This window comes from Theobroma cacao, chromosome 4 (assembly GCF_053813885.1).
Source record: "Theobroma cacao isolate CCN51 chromosome 4, ASM5381388v1, whole genome shotgun sequence".
Lineage (NCBI taxonomy): Eukaryota > Viridiplantae > Streptophyta > Magnoliopsida > Malvales > Malvaceae > Theobroma > Theobroma cacao.
In genome coordinates, this window is record NC_142642.1 from 24,301,569 (window position 1) to 24,323,662 (window position 22,094).

A 22,094-nucleotide genomic window follows, 5' to 3' on the forward strand; every position below is an offset into this window, starting at 1 on the left:
GTACCCCAAAAAAAATATACTAAAACAAAGCATATGTAAGATTTCATGATATAGCTTTAGATCATGAACTTAGCAAGTGGTCCAAACCTCACCTGTATTAGTAAAGATCAACTTCATGCTACTGTAGAATTATTTGATACTTGAATTTGAAGAAATTAATACTAATACATAGACCTTTGATGTGTCTTTACGTGCTCTTGTCCATGAAATCCTAGGACCAAACCAAGAAAGAAAAAAGAAAACGATGAAATAATATATGTTGTTTTTTTCTTTTTTATAAATGCAATTATATACCTCTTACTTTAATTACGCACCCTTGTATTGTATTTTTTGTTCTTTACACAGGTTATAAGTGATCTACACTCATCTTATCTTGTAGGCACTATGCTTACCCGAAATATTATATAAAGATAATATCATATTTAGCTTTTGTAGTTTAGAAAAATGTTTATAATGTCGTACATGTATTATACAAGGGTTCAATATGATATCTGAACTTTTATTCTGACTATTGATATATCTTAACGTCTAACACCATTAAAAAAATATGATTATGTGTCATTAATCTAAATGTATCATGTGACTAAACAAATGCAAAATCACATTGTAGGTCACTAACTACGATAAACACATGGCAAACACTTACCATAATTTTATTCGTTAAAATAATTTAATTTTATTTTTTAAAAAAATAAAAAATAAAATCTTAAAAAGTAATTTTTTATTTTTTGAAAAGAATTTTTTCTGTTTTTTCCTTCTCTCTCCTCCCTTTCCTCCATCTCTCTCGATCCCTACCTAATGGTCGGAATCAACCATTATCTGATCGACTCATGCTAAATAAGGCGAATCCAATATCAGAATAGTCAGAATGGCTTCAAATCATGTTGAAAATGGGATCGGACTATTAGGTGGTGGTTGAGAGAAAAAATGAAAAAAAGAAAAAGAATTTTTTTAAAAAAAAATTCATTTTTTTTTCAAAAAAATAATTTTTTTAGAATTTTGGCTTTTGAATTTTTCAAAAATCAAATTTTAGATTTTTTTGAAAAAAAAAAACAGAAAGAGAAATTTTAAGTTTTTTATTTTCAAAAAATAAAAATTTAATCTTAAAAATTTTATTTTTTATTTTTCAAAAAATAAAAATTTATTTTCTAAACCTTTTGATTTTTTTTCCTTTTCAAAATATAAAAAAATGTTTTTAATTTTTGTTCATTTATTAATTTTGTAAAAACATAAAAATTTAAAATATTTTAAAAAATGGAGTTATGCCACGTTCCTATCCTAATAGGAACCAAAAAATGATGTAGAATTTCATGTTTTAGTTAGTCCATTTGACACATAAGGTTGGCAGATGTTAGGCCATATTGGTAGATGAAATGAAAATTTGGATACTAATATTCAATATGTTTTTAGTTAATGGACCACATTAGATATTTTCTTATACTATAAGGGTCAAAAGTGTAATTATCCCTATTTTATATATATATAGTTGCAAAATATTCCTTTTCATATAAACATATAAGTGAAAAAAAATTACTTGCACCTTTACATATGTAAAATGCCTTAAAAATTCAAACTATTTTCATAAATGCTTGTATACAATGGAGAAACAGTATAGACATTTGAGGGAAATAATAAAAAATTAAAAAATATAATCCTCTGAATAATCTAAATATAAGGCATAAAAATCTTTACTCTTGAAATTTGTATTATTTACATACAAAAAATATCATATTTCTATCTCCATTCCTTAAATTTTGGATCATTTAGTAAACCTTAATCTCTAATTATTGAGCCTAAGAGCTTTCTTTGTCAATATAAAAATTTTGATGACTACCCTTAAGCTGTCTATGAAATAATGATAAATCTTTTAAAAAAAATAAATAAGGAAGGTTTACTAAAGGAAGTAAGAGAGCTCTACTAGCCAGCTAGCTAATTAGGCGGTGTTTAAATAAAATCAAAAGGTATAATATTTTTTAAAAAAATTAAATTATATATGAAAATTTAAATAAAATTTTATTTTTTAATTATATTTAATAATTTTTATATTTTTATTTTAAATCAAATTTATTATTAATAATTCATTAAATGTTACTTGTCATATTATATTACGTAATATTGACGTGATATGTTACACGTTATAATAAATGATGATGTGACATAATAATTTGATGTAATGACATAGTCATGTGTTATTTTTATTATTTACGTCAACATCATATCAATATCATATGAATATAAAATATAAAATAATATTTTAATTAATAATAATTAATAAATTATTAATAATAAAAGTTTATTTAATTTAAAATAAAAATATAAAAATTTATTAAATGTAATAAAAATAAAAATTTATTTAAAACTTTTAAAATAATTAAGAGATATTTTCAAACATTATGCTAAAGTATCCAATCCTATTCTAAACCTTCCTTTCATCTACCGAAGAAGGTTTGATCAAACAATCTAGAAACTTCAATCCTATCCATGCCATTCACATTGCAATTAGACAAATGATCAAATCATTATTTTAAGAAAAAAAATTTAGGAATTGGGTTGTTATAAAATAAACCAACCAGGATCTACCATCTTTCTGCCTCTCTCTAGGCCTCTCATATCACACTGCAGTTGGTTGCAACTTCCACCTTCTGGGTTTTTGTTTCTTTTGTTTTTTTTTTTCAATCCTTAGACCGTATATACGTTGCTATCAGGCATCCTAAAGAATAATATTTATTATATTTTAATAAACTTGAGATAAATTTAGCAATATTAAAACTCCATTATTTATATTATCCTTGGAAGATATTGAGCCTCCTATTGGTTTTTGCATTGACTATGACAAATGATGTTCCTATTGGCATATTGTTTAGTAGTCAGAAAGTAAGGTCATTGCTCTCAATTCTCTGCTTTTTTTTAGGAATTAATTCTCTGCTTTTATTACTGTTCTCAAGCCATATGATGTTGCCATTTTTCTAATTATCTAATTATTGAGACTAAGATATTTAATATATTAATTATTGTTGTTAGACAATATCATATGCTAATCACTGTATCAATTTGCTTCATTTCTGTCAAACACTACTGGAATAAAGTTATAAATTAGAATGAGCAATAAAGTATTTCCACCTTTAGTTAAACATCTCAAAAGAATCCCTCTAAAGCACGCCTAATATGCTTGTAAACAGTGATTAACCATCTAATCATTTGGGACTTTTTTTAACTAAGTTTTCAACATCCCCTGAATCCGAGACAAACAAACGGTTGGTTTGTTTACAATTAAGTCCAAATTGTCAATCCTAATCTCCACATTATTGTTTAATCATATGACCATCCTAATTATTGGCCCGTAATTGACAGTTTTGTAATGGACAATTATATGTAACATGCATGATTGTTATCAATAATTTGTTTGAAATTGAATTTTAATCAATCTAAAATCTCCTTAATTATATACTTGTAAACGAAGATTAACCATCTAATAAATAAAAGGTAATTTGAACTATGTTTTGACCATGCTTTTAAATCCAAGACCAATTCTAAGTATTGATTTATTGCACTAATTTTAAATTACCAAGTATAATCTTATAAACTTTATTAATCAATCAAGCAAGCAAGCCTTACTTATCTGTTTTAACGACAAGTTGATTCAAAATAAACAATTATAGCACGTATGAACGCTTCTAAGAAAGTGTTTGAAAATAAATGTGAATCACTTTGAAAATTATTAATATAACTCGTACAATTGGATAATAGTTTTTTAATGCAAAACGTGTTTGAAAAATTATCAATTTAAAACCGTTTCAAAATTTGAAGTTAAAGATTATTCAAACAAGTGCAATGCTGCTAATCACATAATTAAAATGCTTATCCTTTATACAAGTTGTCAAGGAAAAACAAACCATATTTGGCGAACTCATTGCCCACATTGTTAAAGTCAAGAGCAAGCTTGCAAATGTTGATAGCTACAAACTTAGATTATATAGGCTAGCCTAACCCTAATTTCTTTACATTATAGTTTATCTTAACACTTCTCCACCACACATGTTCTGCCACGTGTTTGCCTCCTGTCCTAACCTCATGTCGGAACAGAGGAAGCAGGGGCCCAGATGCCAACTCAGCACTGGCGTTAAATGGTCAAACCCCACTTAGAATTTGGGTTTGGTATTTACTTTTCACTTGGCCAATCACGGCTCTCCACGTGTAGGTTTGGTTAAAAAACCGTCGGCAATGGCGGCATAGTCCACGGTCCTTTATTCACATCTTACGTGGCAGATATCAAACATTGACTGCCTGATAAAATCTCAGCCGTCGGATCTAGCAAGTTCCCCTGATGGATGAAATTCCTAAAATTAGCTTAACTATGCCACGCGCACTTTGAAAGGATTTAATTTTGTTTCTTGAAAAGGAAATGAGTTCTACTTTGAGTGGGAAAACGAATGTTAGTCATAGTTGGCTACTGTTACTTTCCAATTCCTATTTCCTAGAATGTACTCGTCAATTTGATGTTGGCATAAATAACGCAAGGGTATTTTAGTCTTTTAGTGCAGACAAAATTCACCAGGTCGTAAGCTTTAGGTACTTAAAGATGGGAAAGATTTTAGTGTAAAGTACAGTCTGTGAAACTGATTCTGAGAACAACACATCACAACAATGTGCAGTTACGTGCAATTAATATGGCTATAATTAGTTGGTTTAATTCAAATGTAATTGGTCATTATAATGTACTATTGATGAAGTTATAATCGCTTGAAAAATGACCGTAATATGATGGTTTTATACTTGAGTAAAGTCATCCACTGCACATAAAAATAAAAAAACCCAAACTTGTTTTCCAAGAGAAGAAGACAATTTGTTTAGTTCCTTTTAGAATTGATTTCCCAAATGGTATTGGGTCATGTCGGAATTTCAAGCTCTTTTCAAGTGAACTGTGATTAAAAGAGTTTATCTCTTAGACGAATCTCTCAATTCTACGTTTGGAATAGTACTATTGCCATAAAAATAAAAACGATTAGAGATATCCAAAATTTTCCAACGCTTTGGTCACAAGAACAAAAATTCAATTTGTTTGGTTCATTCGTGACAAGTGCCACAAAAAATACCGCAACCTAATTATTTGACTGTTAAGAAAAACCGGGCACATTGCTTCTAATGCGCATGCCTTTTGTCTTAGGTGCAGTATCAACACAGCTTAAATGCATTTGAGGTTGTTGTTTTTTTCGTCCTTTTGTTTATCAAAAACAAATCCAAATTACTAATCAGAATTATTTTGTTTTTATTTGACAACAAAAATTCTTTATCAAAAAATATTATACTATTTATGTTAGAGTTTTAAACAGTTAATGATGCTAATAATTCATTAATTTTTTTTCTACAATTTTATAACGAGTGAGGTCAAAGATTTCAAATCAAAGTGAATTTAAATATGACATTATTTTAAAAATTTTTTTGAATCCGTTCCTGCCAAGTGTCAAGAAAACTCAAGATATGGTGCAAGTTTTGTAATCTTCTACTATAATACGATTGGACAACAGATCAACGTGTATAAAGTAGCACTCAGAGCTGGATTTGAATCCATTTTCAAATAAAAGAAAAGAGAAAAAGTAAGTACTAAAATTTGGAACTAGGGACAAAATGGTAATCTCGATTAGTAGATAGGGCGACTTTTGTTCATTTTTAGATAGTTGGGATGGGGCTTTGGTGATCTTTCACACGTGTAAACAATTAATTCACAGTCATGGTAATAATATTCCTGTTTTAGACTATCATCGAAGGCAGAGGTAAAGGGAAACAACTTTGGTTTTTCTGTGGATTGGTTTTCTATTGAACAGTAGATGACTTTGGTTAAACAGATAACAACTAATAGAGACTTTGAATCCAACACAAATTGTTTTCTGTTTTACCAAATGATTATATTTACTACAAAACTTTCAACTAGGATTAATTCATTATGCTCCTCAAACAAAAAAAAAATGTCAGATTCACATGCACTAAATATAAGTGATATATGTTTCTATGTTCCTGGTCAAAATGAAGAAGAAAAACTATTACAGAAAAGTTAAGGGAGTGCCGAAAGCTTGAAACTATCCACCTGGTGCCTTATAACCCACGCTTCTCTCTCCCTCAAAAACCTGTATTTAGGGGCTTCTGTTCCTCACAGCACTTTCTTTTCTTCTTAACACCACCACCTTTTCATTTCTCCAGTCCAAGCTTTTCTCTTCGTGTCTTCCTCTCTTTTTCTCTTCCTTTAGGCACTTTCTTGCTTTCACTCTCTTCTTTCTTAGGGCTTTGAATTGCTTTTTAGTGTGGGTTTTCTTCGTTTTCTTCTTGTTGCAAGGATTGGTGACCTTTTAGAAGTACAAACTTGAAAGTTCGTGAAGCTTTTAGGTCTATGACTATTAGTTCTAATATTCAAGGTTTTCAAAGATTTTTGTGGTTTGGGTGTTGAATTGGCCTCTAGGGAGTTTCTTTTTCTCTTTTTTTCTTAGAATGGAAAACATTTCTAGCTTTAGAAAGGAAGATGAGCAAATGGAATTGCCTCCAGGATTTCGATTCCACCCTACTGATGAAGAGTTGATAACTCACTATCTTTCCCAAAAGGTCCTGAATAGCTGTTTCTGTGCTATAGCTATTGGTGAGGTTGATTTGAACAAGTGTGAGCCTTGGGATTTGCCTTGTAAGTCTCCAGTCTCCCAAGTCATATTCTCTCTGTTTTTCTCTGTTTAATAAGGTGATTATTGATTTGATCACAGAATATATTCTAAATTTATGCTTTGTGTTTGTTCAAAACAAGGGAAAGCCAAAATGGGTGAAAAAGAATGGTATTTTTTCTGTGTTAGAGACAGAAAGTACCCTACTGGTTTGAGAACAAACAGGGCTACCGAAGCCGGTTATTGGAAAGCAACAGGCAAAGATAAAGAGATTTTCAAGGCTAAAACACTTGTTGGAATGAAGAAAACTTTGGTTTTCTATAGAGGGAGAGCACCAAAAGGAGAGAAAACCAATTGGGTCATGCACGAATATCGTTTAGAAGGAAAATATTCAATATACAATCTCCCCAAAACAGCCAAGGTAAAAATCACTGCTCTGTTTTTCTCTGTTTGCTCGGGTTTCACTCTTTATCTTGGTAATGTTCCTGACTCTTCTTTCCTTATTGCTTTGCAGAACGAGTGGGTTATCTGTAGAGTATTCCAAAAGAGTCCTGGTGGCAAAAAAACACATATTTCAGGATTTTCAAGGTTGAGTTCCTACGGGAACGATTTGCCTCCTTCAGTATTGCCTCCATTAATGGATTCTTCACCACACAACAGCGAAACAAGAACTGGTGCTGGCGAGACATCTCACGTGACCTGCTTCTCCGATCCCATGGAGGACCAGAAAACACCGGAGGAAATTATTGATAGCTTCAACACTTCTCTTTTAGCTTCTTCATCTTCCTCTGATATATCCCCTACTTCAATTCTTTTGTCAAAAACCTTCCTGCCAAGCTCTGCATACACCAACCAAATTATTCCAAACATTGGGAACTTGCAATACTCAGATTCTTTTTGGATGCAAGACCAGTCCATATTGAAAATGTTACTTGAAAGTCCTAGAGTGAACTCGAGGCAGAATTCGAAAGCTGAGTTCTCCCAGGATTCAGTCGTATCGAACCCTGAAATGATTCAAGATCCTTCATGTTCTGCAGGACCAGCAGACCTTGGTTGCCTTTGGAGTTATAAGATTTGAAAGATTGAAAAATCTAAACAAGAGTTAAAAAAGAACTAAGAGTTTCAAGAATATTGTCACGAAATTTATGTGTGTATAGGTTGTTTGCTTCACCATAGTAGGAAAGCAAAGAAAATGCATGTCCTGTAAGTAGTTATACTTTTGATCGCCAATTCACTATTATGTCATGGCTTCTTTACCGTCAAATTTCTTTTATGACAAAAATATTGTAATTCTAGCCATGTAAAATATAGTGCATAAGCTTGATTTATTTATTTCGAATGTGTTGAAAAAATTTTAACAGTGCCTTGGCTTTTATGATTTGAAATTTTAATGTCTTGAAACTAAGAAGATTTGGAGTTTAAGAATCTGATAACCCAATTATTACGTGTTAAGGCTTGCTCTTTTTGGTAGATTAGTTAGCAACTCTCTCTGAATTATGTCGCATGTTAGGCCACCAACCAAGAGTTCATCAATGATTAAGAATAAATGATAAAATGCTATAGAATATAGCGTGTCATCCAAAGAATTTTACAGCCCTTGAACCGTTCCTTAGAACAAATATTTTGCTGACTTGGTATTATTTGAAAATTTGGCATGATTGTACTTAGCTATTCAGGTCAATCAAATCAGTTAACAGCTTTCATTGTGTCTCATTAACATCTTTCCCTAGTTCACCTCCCACCGCAAGAAAAGTGTCCCGATTTAAAAGAGCCAATAAGTCCTCATAATATTCCTTCATGTATGCAACCTCTAACCTCATGACCTTGCAAGACACGTGCTAAAAAGTTTGAACAATGGCCTTTTGCTGTGTGTGTGGTTTGAGAAGGGGGATTAACCAGGGTTGGCTTCCTGCAAAAATTTGAAGTTGTTGTGGACATTTAAAGCGATACTTTCTGTCTGAGAAGAAGATATCTTGGTCTGATATAGTTGGAAAACCTTCCAATTCAGAGGTTGGTACAGCATATTGATTAGACTTCCGATGGGTGAAGTGGGACTAGTCAGTAGGGTGCCCTATGGCAATCCTAATCACTGCTTTGTACCCTATCTAGTTAGGTATCCAATGTATCTAAAATGTCAAAAGTTTTACTTTTTTTACAAAGCAAAAAAGGATAAGAGAAGATGACCAACTGTGTTCTGAATGTGTTAACCTGTACTCATCAAAGAACCAATGCCAGAAAAGTTTTAAATGTAGAGATTCTACTGAGAGAGTACCAGCAACAGTTGCATATCCATTATTCTGCAATACTGCTCCAGGGTCCAGGCTCTAATTGCTGCGTGAGAATGCACTTGATTGCTCATTGTTTAATAGAAGAAGAGGGTTTTGAAGTTTGAAAAGTGAAAAGCTAACAGCTGCACCAAAATGAGTAAAACATGAGTATCATGTTAACAGTAAATTCTCTTAAAAAAGTCTTCAGTGCAAGCACTCAGAATTTGTCATATCATATTGCATGGGACCGACTTTGTTGTAACCAATACCCCCTGAAATGTTATTGTCAGTACTTTTTCCTAGGAAGTAATTCAATAGTTCAACATAGACATTCTACGATACTTGCAAGGCAGACCATAGTGAGTGATGTCTATTATGAGAAGAAACAAACAAAAGAAACGTACATACAGCTAAAGGTTTTGTGGAATCCATTTTTTTTTCCCTCTTGCAGGTGATCTCTTATCACCACTTTCTTTAGTCTTCTTCATTTCCCCCTTCGTTTGCACACTATATATCACTCTGACAAAATAAATGTGAGAATATAGCATTTGAAGAACTTTGCTACAGCCACTTCTAATCGATGTGCTAATTAATATTTTATAAAAAAATAAATAAATTTTGAGTTCGAATCAAAAGGACGGATGAAAAATGAATAAAAAGACAAAAGAAGATTATTTCGTTGTTACATAAGCTAGTTGATGGAAAGAACATTACAGCAACAGCTAACCTAATGAGAACAATCTCTTTGTCCATGCCTTGACCCAGTAACAATCTCAAGTCAAACAATTCAAATAATATTCTTAGAATACTGCATAAATTATCTGTGGAGGATATAATAGATTCTCAATTAACCCACATGATTAGATCCCTTAATTCCTACAGTTTAAGCCTTGCACGTAATGATTTTCACCATCTAATGGGAAACCAAGATTTCTAGTTTCTTAATCGTTTTACTAATTAAGTGGATAACTTTTATTTGGGGTACTCATATTCAATCTTTGTCAATTAGTGGGAGGAACAGACAAAAATTTCAGCATTTAAGTTTGGGGACCCTTGCTCAACTAGGTACTTGAATAAGCCCGGTGTTGTTTGTTTTGTCCATTATTGTTTCATCGGATAATGCTTTTATTTTAACTCTACCACAAAATAAGCTTAAAACGATGGTTTTTGTTCTATTCAACTAAATATTTTTGTTGCATTAAAAGAGAGATAACTTTGTCCGGTAATAATAGCTTTATTTTGTTTGTTAACACGGAGCACCATTTGGTACAATTATTTTTTTGTACATGATATAGAATATGCCATATCAGCATGAATTTATCACATAAGTACACTTGGTATAGATAATGAAAAATTTTAATAATGTTAATGATTAGATTGACATAGACAATTTTAAAAAGTACATTATACTCAATTTTTATAAATTATTAAATAAAAAAAAATTCACTACTTCAACCGATAATTACATAATTTAACCTTATTCTCTCTCATATTGATTAAAACTTTGCGAAATTGGTCCAAACCCAGGTAGATATTAATTCTAACAAATATATTTGACATGAAATCCGGTTTGTCTTTTTATTTTTGTGGTTAGTAAAGATAGTTAAGTTCACTAACTAGACAGTGCAAACCAAAGCAAAAACCGAACTTTGGAGTTTCATGTTCAAGAAACTCCAAAGTTGTGGGGTAGGAAATTGGGCAAAGTGAGGTGGGAAAACTATATAGTTAGGCAAGATTGAACAAGAAGGAGAACCACACTAAATGGTTGAAACGTGGCACGTGGGTCTGAGCCTCCCTCCTTGTTGACACCATGTTTTCAGGTTTTGCTTGCATCACCATTTTCATTGCCTCCGTTTATCAGTTATCTTCGATTACTCTACGCACGTCATGTTTTTGTACTCTAGTGGCATTTATTTAGCATTAAATTTAAAATCATTTAATTTTTTTAAAATATTTTATTTTAATCATCGAATTTTAAAAAAAAAGTTTAGATCACTAATATTTATAAATATTATTGATTTCATCAATTGATTGTAGGATTGTTAACAGGTAGGGTACTCGTTAATTTCGAAGCACCCGAATTCTAATCTTATAAAAAATCAAATATCCGAATCTTATTAACTATCAGAATAATTTTAAAAATTATTATCTTAACTTTAACTCTAATACATTCGCATTATCCTCTAATTACCCTAATCCCGTTTAAAAACCCAATTAGATAAAAAAAATTATTAAATGTTCTTCATGAGTATCCAATTACCCAAACCCGAACCTCAACTTGTATCCATATACAATAATATTTCTCTTACATATTTCATATATGTAAAACCTGACCTTATAAAATATTTGTCATGACATACATGTGATGGATAGCATGTTTGCATACTAGAAGAGTCCCGAAAAATTTACAAAAATCGGTATTGTACCTAGAGGTACAACAAAGTTGATTTAAGCCTCGAATTAGATCAAATAGAGACTTTAGGGTGAAATTGAAAATTTTAAAGTCTCAGAATGATTTAATATGGTGATTCGGAGTTCGAGGATCAATTTGGAATCAAATCGAAAATTTCACTATCCAAGGGTAAAATGGTAATTTTACCATTCGAGGACAAAAACAGGAAAATTTTCAAAGATTTTGATCACATTTGACTTATTGGAGTATGATTTGAGGTTGATAAGTGAAAAATTGTAATCCCGACATTTTTCGGAGCATAGGGGTAAATTGGTAATTTTGCCACCCTAAGGGCAAAGTTGTAATTTTCCACCACCAGGACATTTGTCCAGCACATGGTCTTCCCTTATCCTCATTTTGACCTTTGACTAATCACGTGGTGGAGATAAAAGGTTTAAAATTTTTAAAGTTTTAAAAATGGACCAATAGAAACATACCATGTGTCAAGGTTAGAATATTTTATTATTTTCTATAAAAATCAACCTAGAAACCCCTCATTTCTCTCCAAATATTCGGCCACACCAAGAACAAAGGGAAAAAGGAAGAGAACAAACCCTAGGTGGGGAATTTGAAGACAAAAAGTGTGGAAAATCAAGGAAAATAAGTGAAAAAGGTAAGATTTTTCAATTTAAATTTGAAATCTATTTTCCTTAAGCATTTCTCCTTATTTTTCATGGTTAAATTACATATTTTCATGATGAATTCATGGCTAGTCAAAATGGGTATGGAGAGAGAAAGATGTTGGATTGATTTGATTTTAAGTTATGTTAGTGTTTTTAGTTAGTTTATCATATTTAGAAGCAAAACAACAAGAAAAGAATCCATTTTTTCCATGAATCTTCATTGGCCGAATATTCCTTGATATGAGTGAGAGATCGATTGTTATTATTTCAAGAGAAATGGCTTAGAAAATGATGAATAATGGTGAGAAAATTAAGTAGGAAAAATCACGGTATTAGTGCACTGTAATGGCCGAATTTTTCCATGAAAAAATGGGAAGGTTTTGATGCTGAAATTGGTGCTATTTGAATAATGTTTGGTGAATTGAGGTATTAGAAAAGAAATGGAGTAATTTGGGATTAAATTAGACATGTTAGTAATTTAATCGGGTGATAATACGAAGGCTAAAACCGGATTTAGATAGTTACCAGTACATTTTTGCATTCCATATCATGTATTAGTAGTCTAAATTAGTTTAATTTCAATTTAGTACCAATGTGGTGAATTTCTCGAATTTGTACTGTGTTAAAGTGGTGAGTCCTCCGAAAAAGGTAAGGGAATTGCACTCGAGGATCAGTAATCTGAGTACTTCGAAAATCCCCATTCTAAACATTGTGAGTAACCTTACCATTATTTTAATTATCTAAAGTATGTTTTTAGTCGGTTTTAGTGAAATTTTATGAAAATAAGTTTAAATGATAAATCTTTGTGTTTTACAAACAAAATGTGTTTATATAAAAAGATTTTATAAATTGTTTTGAAATTGAATAATGATTTTGAAAAATAGAGTAATTAGAGACCACCGGTATGTTGTAAATTTATGATTGGAAATTGATAGCTTATGTTACATTGTTATTATGTTGGCATGACTAGCTGGGCTGTGTTTTATGAATTGTACGAATTGTTTTATTTTATCCTTGTAGACTGGGTAGTAAAATATTAGCCCTGTCATGCTGTAAAAATTTTATTGTATGGTGGGTTTAGCTTGCTGCAGTAGGCGGATTCTGTAGACCAGCTTATTAGAGGGGCACATAATCCGGATATATATATATATGTACCTCGGTCGGAGAGGCGCGTAGGGTATTTCCTGAGGTATGGATAGAAATCACGTCACGTCGAACCACATCGTGATGATGAATCTCGCTAACGCCAAGGAACGGCTGTGTTTTTCAAACTAATAATTTGTTTACGTGTATACAAAATTTTTAACAGCCTTGGTGGACTCGGTTAGATGCCTCGGTCAAGGTATCCCTGAGAATGATTTTGGTAGGAGCCAAGCTTTTAAAATACTCATAAGCCATCTTGATTATTTAAATGAAATGAGTATTTATGTTATGAAAAATATATTTAGATGAAATGTTTTAATAGTCTCATTTTACTCGACTTTAGATCTTTTAAATGATGTTTGTTTACTCACTGGGATTATAAAATCTCACCACTCTCCTTTCCTTCAATTTCAGGTTCAGAATAGGTTGTAAATAGCTGATTTCATCGATGACTACCGTTGGAATTGCATTTTCCAAACTATAGGTTCACAATCCTCTTTACTTTTGTTTATTTGGGAAGCCCACTTGTTATTGTAAATTAAATTAAATACTCTGACTTACTGTATTACAGTATGTATGAATTTATTTAACTTTTACGCTACAAAAATTATTTACGTATAACTCTATAAATATTGTTTTATAAGAAAATAGAATATTTTACTTAATATTTCTTTTATTTTCTTATTATATCCAAATAATCGAAATTTCATTTTAAATGAAGATTTTAGACTTTAAAACTCATTTTTGATTATGAATTATGTGTTTTGTACTCGTTTACTACATTTTTAGCAGATTTCGAGATTTTTGAGAAAAAATGACCAAAATGCCCCTGTGAGGAAAATTTTATTTTTCTATTGTTTTGAATTGAAAATAGTTTATAATCTCTCAAAACATGATTTTAGTGACTAACACTCATAGGGAAAGCGAGAAAAACTGATGTTAAGTCTTGCGAGGTTTCGATTGACATTTCAAGTAATGAATGTCTATCGGGATGTCGCGGCGGTTATCACGGGCTCGATAGGAGTTCCGGGTCGTGACAATATAATTAACTACTAATTAAATTAATAAAAACATAAATAATAAAATTTAAATTTAAATAATCAAAAACTAGAAATTGTGATTATAAATGAACATAATATATAATATAAATCAATATTATTTTATTGTTTAGTAATTATTAACTTATATAATAGTAATTATATTATTTGTAAATGAACATAATATATAATATAAAGTGTATGTATTAATAGACATAACAAGTTATAAACTATAAAGTGTGTACATATATATATATATATATATTATAATTAATAATTTTATAAGTTATAATTTTTATAATGTTAACATAAATAAAAAGTAAATATATTTATATTTAAAGTATATATATATTAAAAGTATTTTAATGTATATATATCATAATAATTATATTTCTTATAAATGAATCCAATATATATAAAGTACAGATATTAAAAGACATTATAAGTTAATTAATAATCATAGTTTAAAATTTCAAAAAAAATTAATAATCATAGTTTCATTAATTAATTTAGTTAATTATATGAGTTTGTCCTTAATTACATGAAATTAAAAAAAAGAAGCTAAGTTTCAAAACTATTTTAATCTCACAACTTCTTTTTGGATAATTAAGTTTATATATCATAAGGTTATATAAATAAAGGTATATATATTATAGTTAATAATTTTATTAGTTATAATTTTTGCAATGTTAACACAATATAGAAAGTAAATATGTTTATATTTAAAGTGTATATATATACACACACACACACACTAAAAGTATTTTACTATATGTATAATGGTAATTATATTATTTATAAATGAACCCAATATATATAAAGTAAATATATTAAAAGACATTACAAGGTAACTAATAATCATAGTTTTATAAATTAATTTAATTAATTATAAGAGTTTGTCCCTAATTACATGATATTAAAATAAATAACTAGGTCTAAAAGCTATTCTAATCTCACAACTTCTCTTGAGGTTTGTGTATTATAAATTTATACAAACAAAGGTTTATATATTATAATTAATAATTTTACAGGTTATAATTTTTGTAGTGTTAATATAAAGTAGAATGTAAATATATTTATATTTAAAGTATATATATACTAAAAGTATTAGTATATAATAATATAATATAATAATTATATTTCTTATAAATGAACCCAATATATATATATATATAATGTATATATTAAAAAACATTCAAAGTTAATTAATAATCATAATTTAATGAATTAATTTAATTAACTATATAAGTTTGTCTTTAATTACATGAAATTAAAAATATAGTTAAATTTCAAAACTATTTTAATCTCAAAGACTCTTTTTAAGTATATATATTACAAGTTATAATTTTTGTAATGTCAACACAAAATGAAAAAGTAAGTATATTTATATTTAAAGTATATATATAATAGTAGTTATATTCCTTTGTAATATGATATGATATTTATATTATTTAAACATAATTATTATCTAACAAATTTTAATTTAAATATATTAATATCATTACATTAATAATTTGAGTAACCGTACTTTTTAATATATTTGTTAGCTTTTAATATATATCTTAATGTTGATTATTTTTAATTTAATCATTTAAATAATAAAAAAAATATATAAATGAGTATTGAGATCATGTTCGGGACAGGTACCTGCGTAACCCAATACGAGTAGTGAAATCATTACCCGAACTGGTCCCAAGCCCCCATTATAGGGTACCTTAACCCTATATAATCTGATCAGGGTACGTGCAGGTATCTTATAATAGAGTACACATTGCCATCCCTACTTAATTGTTAAAAGATGACCAATTTTCTACATGACATTTTATGTCACCATCCATTTCAATTGCTTTTGTCATATGATCATGTATATGTGGCAACAAAAATTTAAAAAGGAATGAATTAAAAAAACAAGTAATTAAGATTTCTTTTTTGTTCACATAGTTATAGTAGCTCACGAGAAATCTCACATGGAGACAGGGGTGGATGGTAGCATAATTATGGGGTTGTGGCCTCCTAAAATTTTTAAAATATTTTATTAATTAAATATTTTTTATTAATGGCTTATTCAAAATAATTTCTTAATTTAATAATTAATATAAATAAAAAATAATAAAATGACCTTGCAACCTTTTTAACTTTACCCTAAAGTAGCTTTTGATACTTTACAATGCAATGTGATTACAAGTAATATGATTATAAGTAATGTAATTGCAGAAAATATAACATTACAGTGTTTGGTATATAAGCAAAGTAATGATTAAAATGCAAGAAAGATAACATTGTAACATTTGGTTTACAAGTACTTTGCTGGTAATGTAATGTAAATTTTCAGAACTACTCCTATTTATTAAAATATATGTTTAATATACTTGTGTTTTTTATTATTAATTTTTATATAATATCATTTCTTAAATATATTTTTAATGCCATATTTTATTTTTATTTTTTATTCTAGTCTTATATATTTTGTTTTCACTTCTTAATATAATTTTCTATATTATATATTATTTTAATTTCTTTTTCTTTTAAAAGAAAATATAAATTTTATTGACTACTAAGAATAATAAAAAGACATCCTCGAAATCTATATAAAAAAATTGTAACATTATAAAATGTTTTTAACAAAGTAACAAAGTTAAAGGGTAAAAATATCTTAAAAACATTACAGAGTGCAATGTAATCTGATTGTATTAGTTTTGGATTGCAATCACATATTGTATTGCAATCTTACATTGTAGTAGTTTATTGCAAAACAAACATTATAATGTAATTTAATTAGGTAAATTATAAAGAATGTGTTCTCACTTCTCTCGTACCAAACGTTACTTAAGGTTTGTTTAGTATAGTGCAAATGAGAGATATTCTTGTAATTTAATTGGGTGTAATCACTTTATAATGTTTGATCTGTGTAAAATGAATGGTAAAGTGATTCCATTGCAGTATCATTGCAATGAAAGAAGGGAATCTCATTTCCTTCCCTCACAGAGGGAAAGTAACTTTCCCTTCAAAGGGAAAGATATATTATTTTTCTCAAATTGTCCACCCCGACCCTTTTTTATTTATTCCTCCTTTTCTTCTTATTACAAATTGTAGAACCCTAGCCGCTTACTAGCATATTACTATCTAATTTCACCTCTGTGTGATTGATAGGTTCTTATGGATTGTTTCTTTTTGTGAATGAAGTTAATTAGATGTACAAGCCCATGAGTTGAACTCTCTGTAGAGGAGAGAGGGTCGCCATTTGAATATGGTGATGGCAGCAAGGAGGAAGGAGAAAAGAAAAAGAAAAAAAAGAAGAAGAGCCCATCACTAAAAAGCAAGGAGGAAATAGAGAAAAATAAAGAGAAAATTGTGAAAAATAACCTTCCTTGATAAGGCCATTTAAAAAACAACTATTAAAACAAATTTAACTGTTTTTAACCATATTTATCCATGACTTGAGAAAAATATCCTTGAACTATTTCAAATAAATTAAACCATTTATCACATTTTCTTCCCATTTGTGCTTCCGATTTCTCTCTCTCACCATCAAACTCTCTCTAATTTTATCGACTTCTCTTTGCAACATTCATCTGCTATGCTCCTAATTTCTCTTTCTTACGCTTTCAGATTTTTTTCTTTCGCGCTTTCAAAACACCAAGCGATGGTTTTGATGTGCTTGAGGTAGGTGATTATTTGAGGAATTTGATTTTTAAGTATTTTGGATAAAACTAAAACAATAGATGTCACAACCCGAAATTCCCATCGAGCCCGTGACAACCGCCGCAATGTCTCGATTGGCATTCATTATCCAGAATGCCAACCGAAACCTCGCAAGACTTTCGCATCAGTTTTGCTTCTCCCTTGTGAGCAACAGTTATTAAATACCATGTTTTAAAGAAATATAGACCAATTTCAAATAAAAAATAATCAAAAAATAATTTCTACTACACAAGGGTATTTTAGTCATTTTACCCAAAATTTTCGAACCCTAGTAAAATATGATATACGAGTAATAAGCATCCATTTCATGTCTAAAAATAAGTTTCGTTGTTTAATTCATCAATTTAAAATGAAATTATAGCTATTCAAATTAAATAAAAATATTAAATAAAATATTCTATTTTCTTATAAAATAATATTTATAGAACTCTGCGTAAATAATTTTTGTAGCGTAAAAGCAAAATAAATTTATACATATAGTGGCACACGCAGCCAGGTATACAAAATATTTTACAATGACATGTGGGCTCTCAAAATAAACATATATGTACAAGACTATAGACTTGCGATTTCTAAGGGTGCAAACCCAAAAGCAAACCCTCGACATAATCAGCTGTCTACAGACTGCTTTGAGCCTGAAATGGGTGAAAAGAAGGGGTGAGTTTTTATAAACCCAGTGAGTAAGCAAATTTCATCTATAACATCTAAAGTCGAGTAAATGGAGACAATTTAAAACATCTCATCATAATATGATTCATAACATCAAATCTCATTTCAACCCATATAAATCAATTTCATTTCATCAAAATCAACAAGGCTTATGATTCTCTTAAAACTTGACTCGTGCCAAAAACTTACACTCGGTGACACCTTGCGTCGGGACATCCAATCGAGTTCGCCAAGGTTGTTAAAATAACATATGAGTATAAAACTCATTTTTTTTACATTTCAAAGCACAGCCATTCCTTGGCGTTGGCTGAGTTTCACCCTCACGTGGTGTTTCGGCGTGAGGTGAACTCTAACTTTACCTTAGGAGATACCCTCCGTGCCTCTCGTACTAAGGTAAAATATAACGGGATTTACCGTGCCCCTCTCATAGGCTGGTCCACGAAAACCTGCCCACTGCAGTAAGCTAAATACATAACCCACCAAATCAATAAAATTTCGGCAGTATAACATGGCTAATGTAGTACTATCCAACCTGTCAATGTAAGACAAAACAATTTATGTAATTCACAAACCACAATCTCAGCCATTCATGCTAGCACAATTTCATAAGCCATCAATTCAAATTATGTATATATATATATAATACGAATGTATAGCCTCCACTTACTCTATTTCAAAAATCAACATTTAGTTTTAGAATAATTTAAAATCTCATTCATTTAACTAACGTTTAAAATGTAAAACATAATAATTTGCAAATTAAGTGTCTTATTCTTTAAAATCTTAAAACAAGTATAAACCATTTTAGATAATTAAGATGAATATCTGATTACTCATAATAGCAGGAGTTTGGAGTACTCATATTCTTGGTCCTCGGGCACAATATCTTTACCCTTATCAAATGGCTCACCAGCTATACATAATACACGACACGTAATTCAATATATTTGTACCAAACTATTATAAAACTATTTCAGGCTCTATATGAATGCATGACATTGAACGAGAATTGTCCGAATAATCACTTAAAGACGATGTTCTACGTGGGTTCAATTATGATCGGACTGAATTGGCATTCGACCTAACTCGTACTATGCCTTGTTTAATTAGCCAAAACATCCAATTCAACTCCAAATATCTTCATTACACTCCCAATAATCTAATACACCAAAGCATTACAATGAACTTGATTTTTGACTAACTTCATCATTTTTCGAAATTCATTCCGATTCTGAACTAACATACTAATCAATGTCTACACAGTCTTGTAAATCCATATATATCATTAGGAATCAAATCCAAGTCCATTTACTATGATTTTCTCATTTTCCATCAAGCCATTTTCTAAAGAAACTATATTTTTCAATAACAGGTTTCGATATCCAACACCATAATTCATCAATTCCTAGCTAAATAACATGAAATACAACCAAATCCATCATCAACATGCCCTATAAAAAATTTGGCCAAATGAGGGTGGTTGAAGAACATGTGATTTTCTTGCTTGTTTTTCCTTCCAAACATCACAAAATGACTAAAAATACTAGGATATTATGAAATCTAGCAAAATTCATCACCAAAACTTCTCTCTCTAGATTTGGCCAGTAAAGGTTCCCTCTTGAAAACTTGAATTTCAGTCATGGAGAATGAAAAAGAATGCATGGGAAAGGTAAATCACAAGCTAAAATTAAAAAATCTTACCTTTACTTGCTTGATTCCTTGAAATCCAACAATTTCTCTTGAATTTTTCCTTCCTAGGGTTTGTTCTTCTCTTTTTCTCTTTGTTCCCTTGCTTGGCCGGCGATAAGAGTGAAATGGGAGAAGTGTGTGCTGCTTTTTTAGAGGGAATTATAAAAGGATTAAAATTTGCCACGTGTCACTATGTAATTGGTCCATGCTTAAAGCTTAACAATTAAGCAGTTCATTCTTACCACATATAATCCCATAATTATCCAAAGTATAAAGTGATAATAGGTGAAATTCATGGGCTTGACAAGTGTCATGGTGGTGTAAAATTTCAATTACGTCATCATGGACACGTCAAATGACCGTTTTGCCTTTATACTAAAAAAATGTCAGAATTGAAATTTTTCATTCCACAATTTCAAATTATGCTCCAAATAGTCAAACTTGGTTAAAAATCTCATCCAACATTCCAATTTTGCCCTTGGATGGTAAAATGACCATTATGCCCCTACGTTATGAAAATTCTTGATTGACTCCAAATCAATCTTCGAACTCCGAATCACTATATTAAGACATTCTAAAATTCAATAACTCTCAAATACATCGTAAAATCTTTATTTGGCCTAGTTCGAGGCTTTAATCAACTTAATTGTACCACTAGGTACAATACCAACTTTTAACGATTTTTCGATACATTCACTTATGCATACATTCTATCAAGCACATGAATGACATGACAAGTATATCATAGAGTAAGTCTTGACAATAGAAATGATCACAAATGTTTGAAATAGTTTTTAATTGGATCAATTCAGGACCTAGACACTAATAAGCTCAAGAATTTAAATTTATAAATTTAGGTTTTCAAAGAAAATTTTTTTTTTTTTAGTTGAAATAGATGTTTTAGATAAGAAAATTTGTGTTTTGATTTATGAGAATATGTTAGAAACTCTTTAATCGTTGTGAAATTGTTAAAACAACAAAAAGAAATGAAGAGAGTTGATAAGATTTGAAGTTTTGTTTCGTAAGTAATAACAACATTTTAGACATTAAAGTGTAACAAAATATTTTTGAACATGACGTGTAACAAAAATATTTTTTTCAACATGGTGTGTAACAACAATTTTTTTTTTCAACATGGAGTGTAACAACCTTTTTTATCTATGATATGTTACATGTTTTTGTGTATGGTGTGTAACAACAATATTTTTTTTCAACATGGCATGTAACAACCTTTTTTAATCATGGTGTGTAACATGTTTTTGTACATAACGTGTAACAACAGTAATATTTTTTCAACATGGCATGTAACAACCTTTTTTAACCATTGTATGTAACATGTTTCTGTACATGGCATGTAACAACCTTTTTTAATTATGACGTGTAACACGTTTTTGTACATGGCGCGTAATATCATGGTGTGTATTTTCATTAAGAATAATTTTGTTCAACTTGGTTAAAAATAGTTAAAATTATAAAGAGAACTATTTTTGAAAACATCTTACCTTTAAGAGTTATTTTTAAAAATACTCCAAAAATAAAAGAAAGAAAAGAAAGGAAGAAGAACCCATCACCAGAAAGCAACAAGGAAGGAGAGAAAAAAAAAAGGAAGAGCCCATTGGAAGGACGATGGGTGCAAGAAGAAATAAGAGAAAAAAATGAAAGAAAGAAAAAAAATGGTAGATTGTGTGACAACTTAACTAATTAACTAATACTTTTATAAAATAATTTAAATTAATTATTTTATTTAAAAAATTTAACCAATTTATTAAAAATAAATATTTTATAATTTTACATATTTTAATATTTAAAATATTATTATTCAAATATTATATTATTTTTTTCATGCTATTATTTATTATTTTAAGAAATAT

The 22,094-nt window shown here is 29.6% G+C and overlaps 1 protein-coding gene across 1 annotated transcript; it reads left to right on the forward strand.

Moving 5' to 3' along the window:
- Window positions 1-6,074: 6,074 nt before the first annotated feature.
- LOC18601554 (NAC domain-containing protein 92-like) lies at window positions 6,075-8,049 on the forward strand. The gene is made up of 3 exons (XM_007032533.3): window positions 6,075-6,667; window positions 6,785-7,062; window positions 7,156-8,049. The coding sequence occupies exons 1-3, from the start codon at window positions 6,481-6,483 to the stop codon at window positions 7,717-7,719; spliced, it is 1,029 nt and encodes a 342-aa protein (XP_007032595.2). The 5' UTR covers window positions 6,075-6,480; the 3' UTR covers window positions 7,720-8,049.
- The last annotated feature ends 14,045 nt before the right edge of the window (window positions 8,050-22,094 follow it).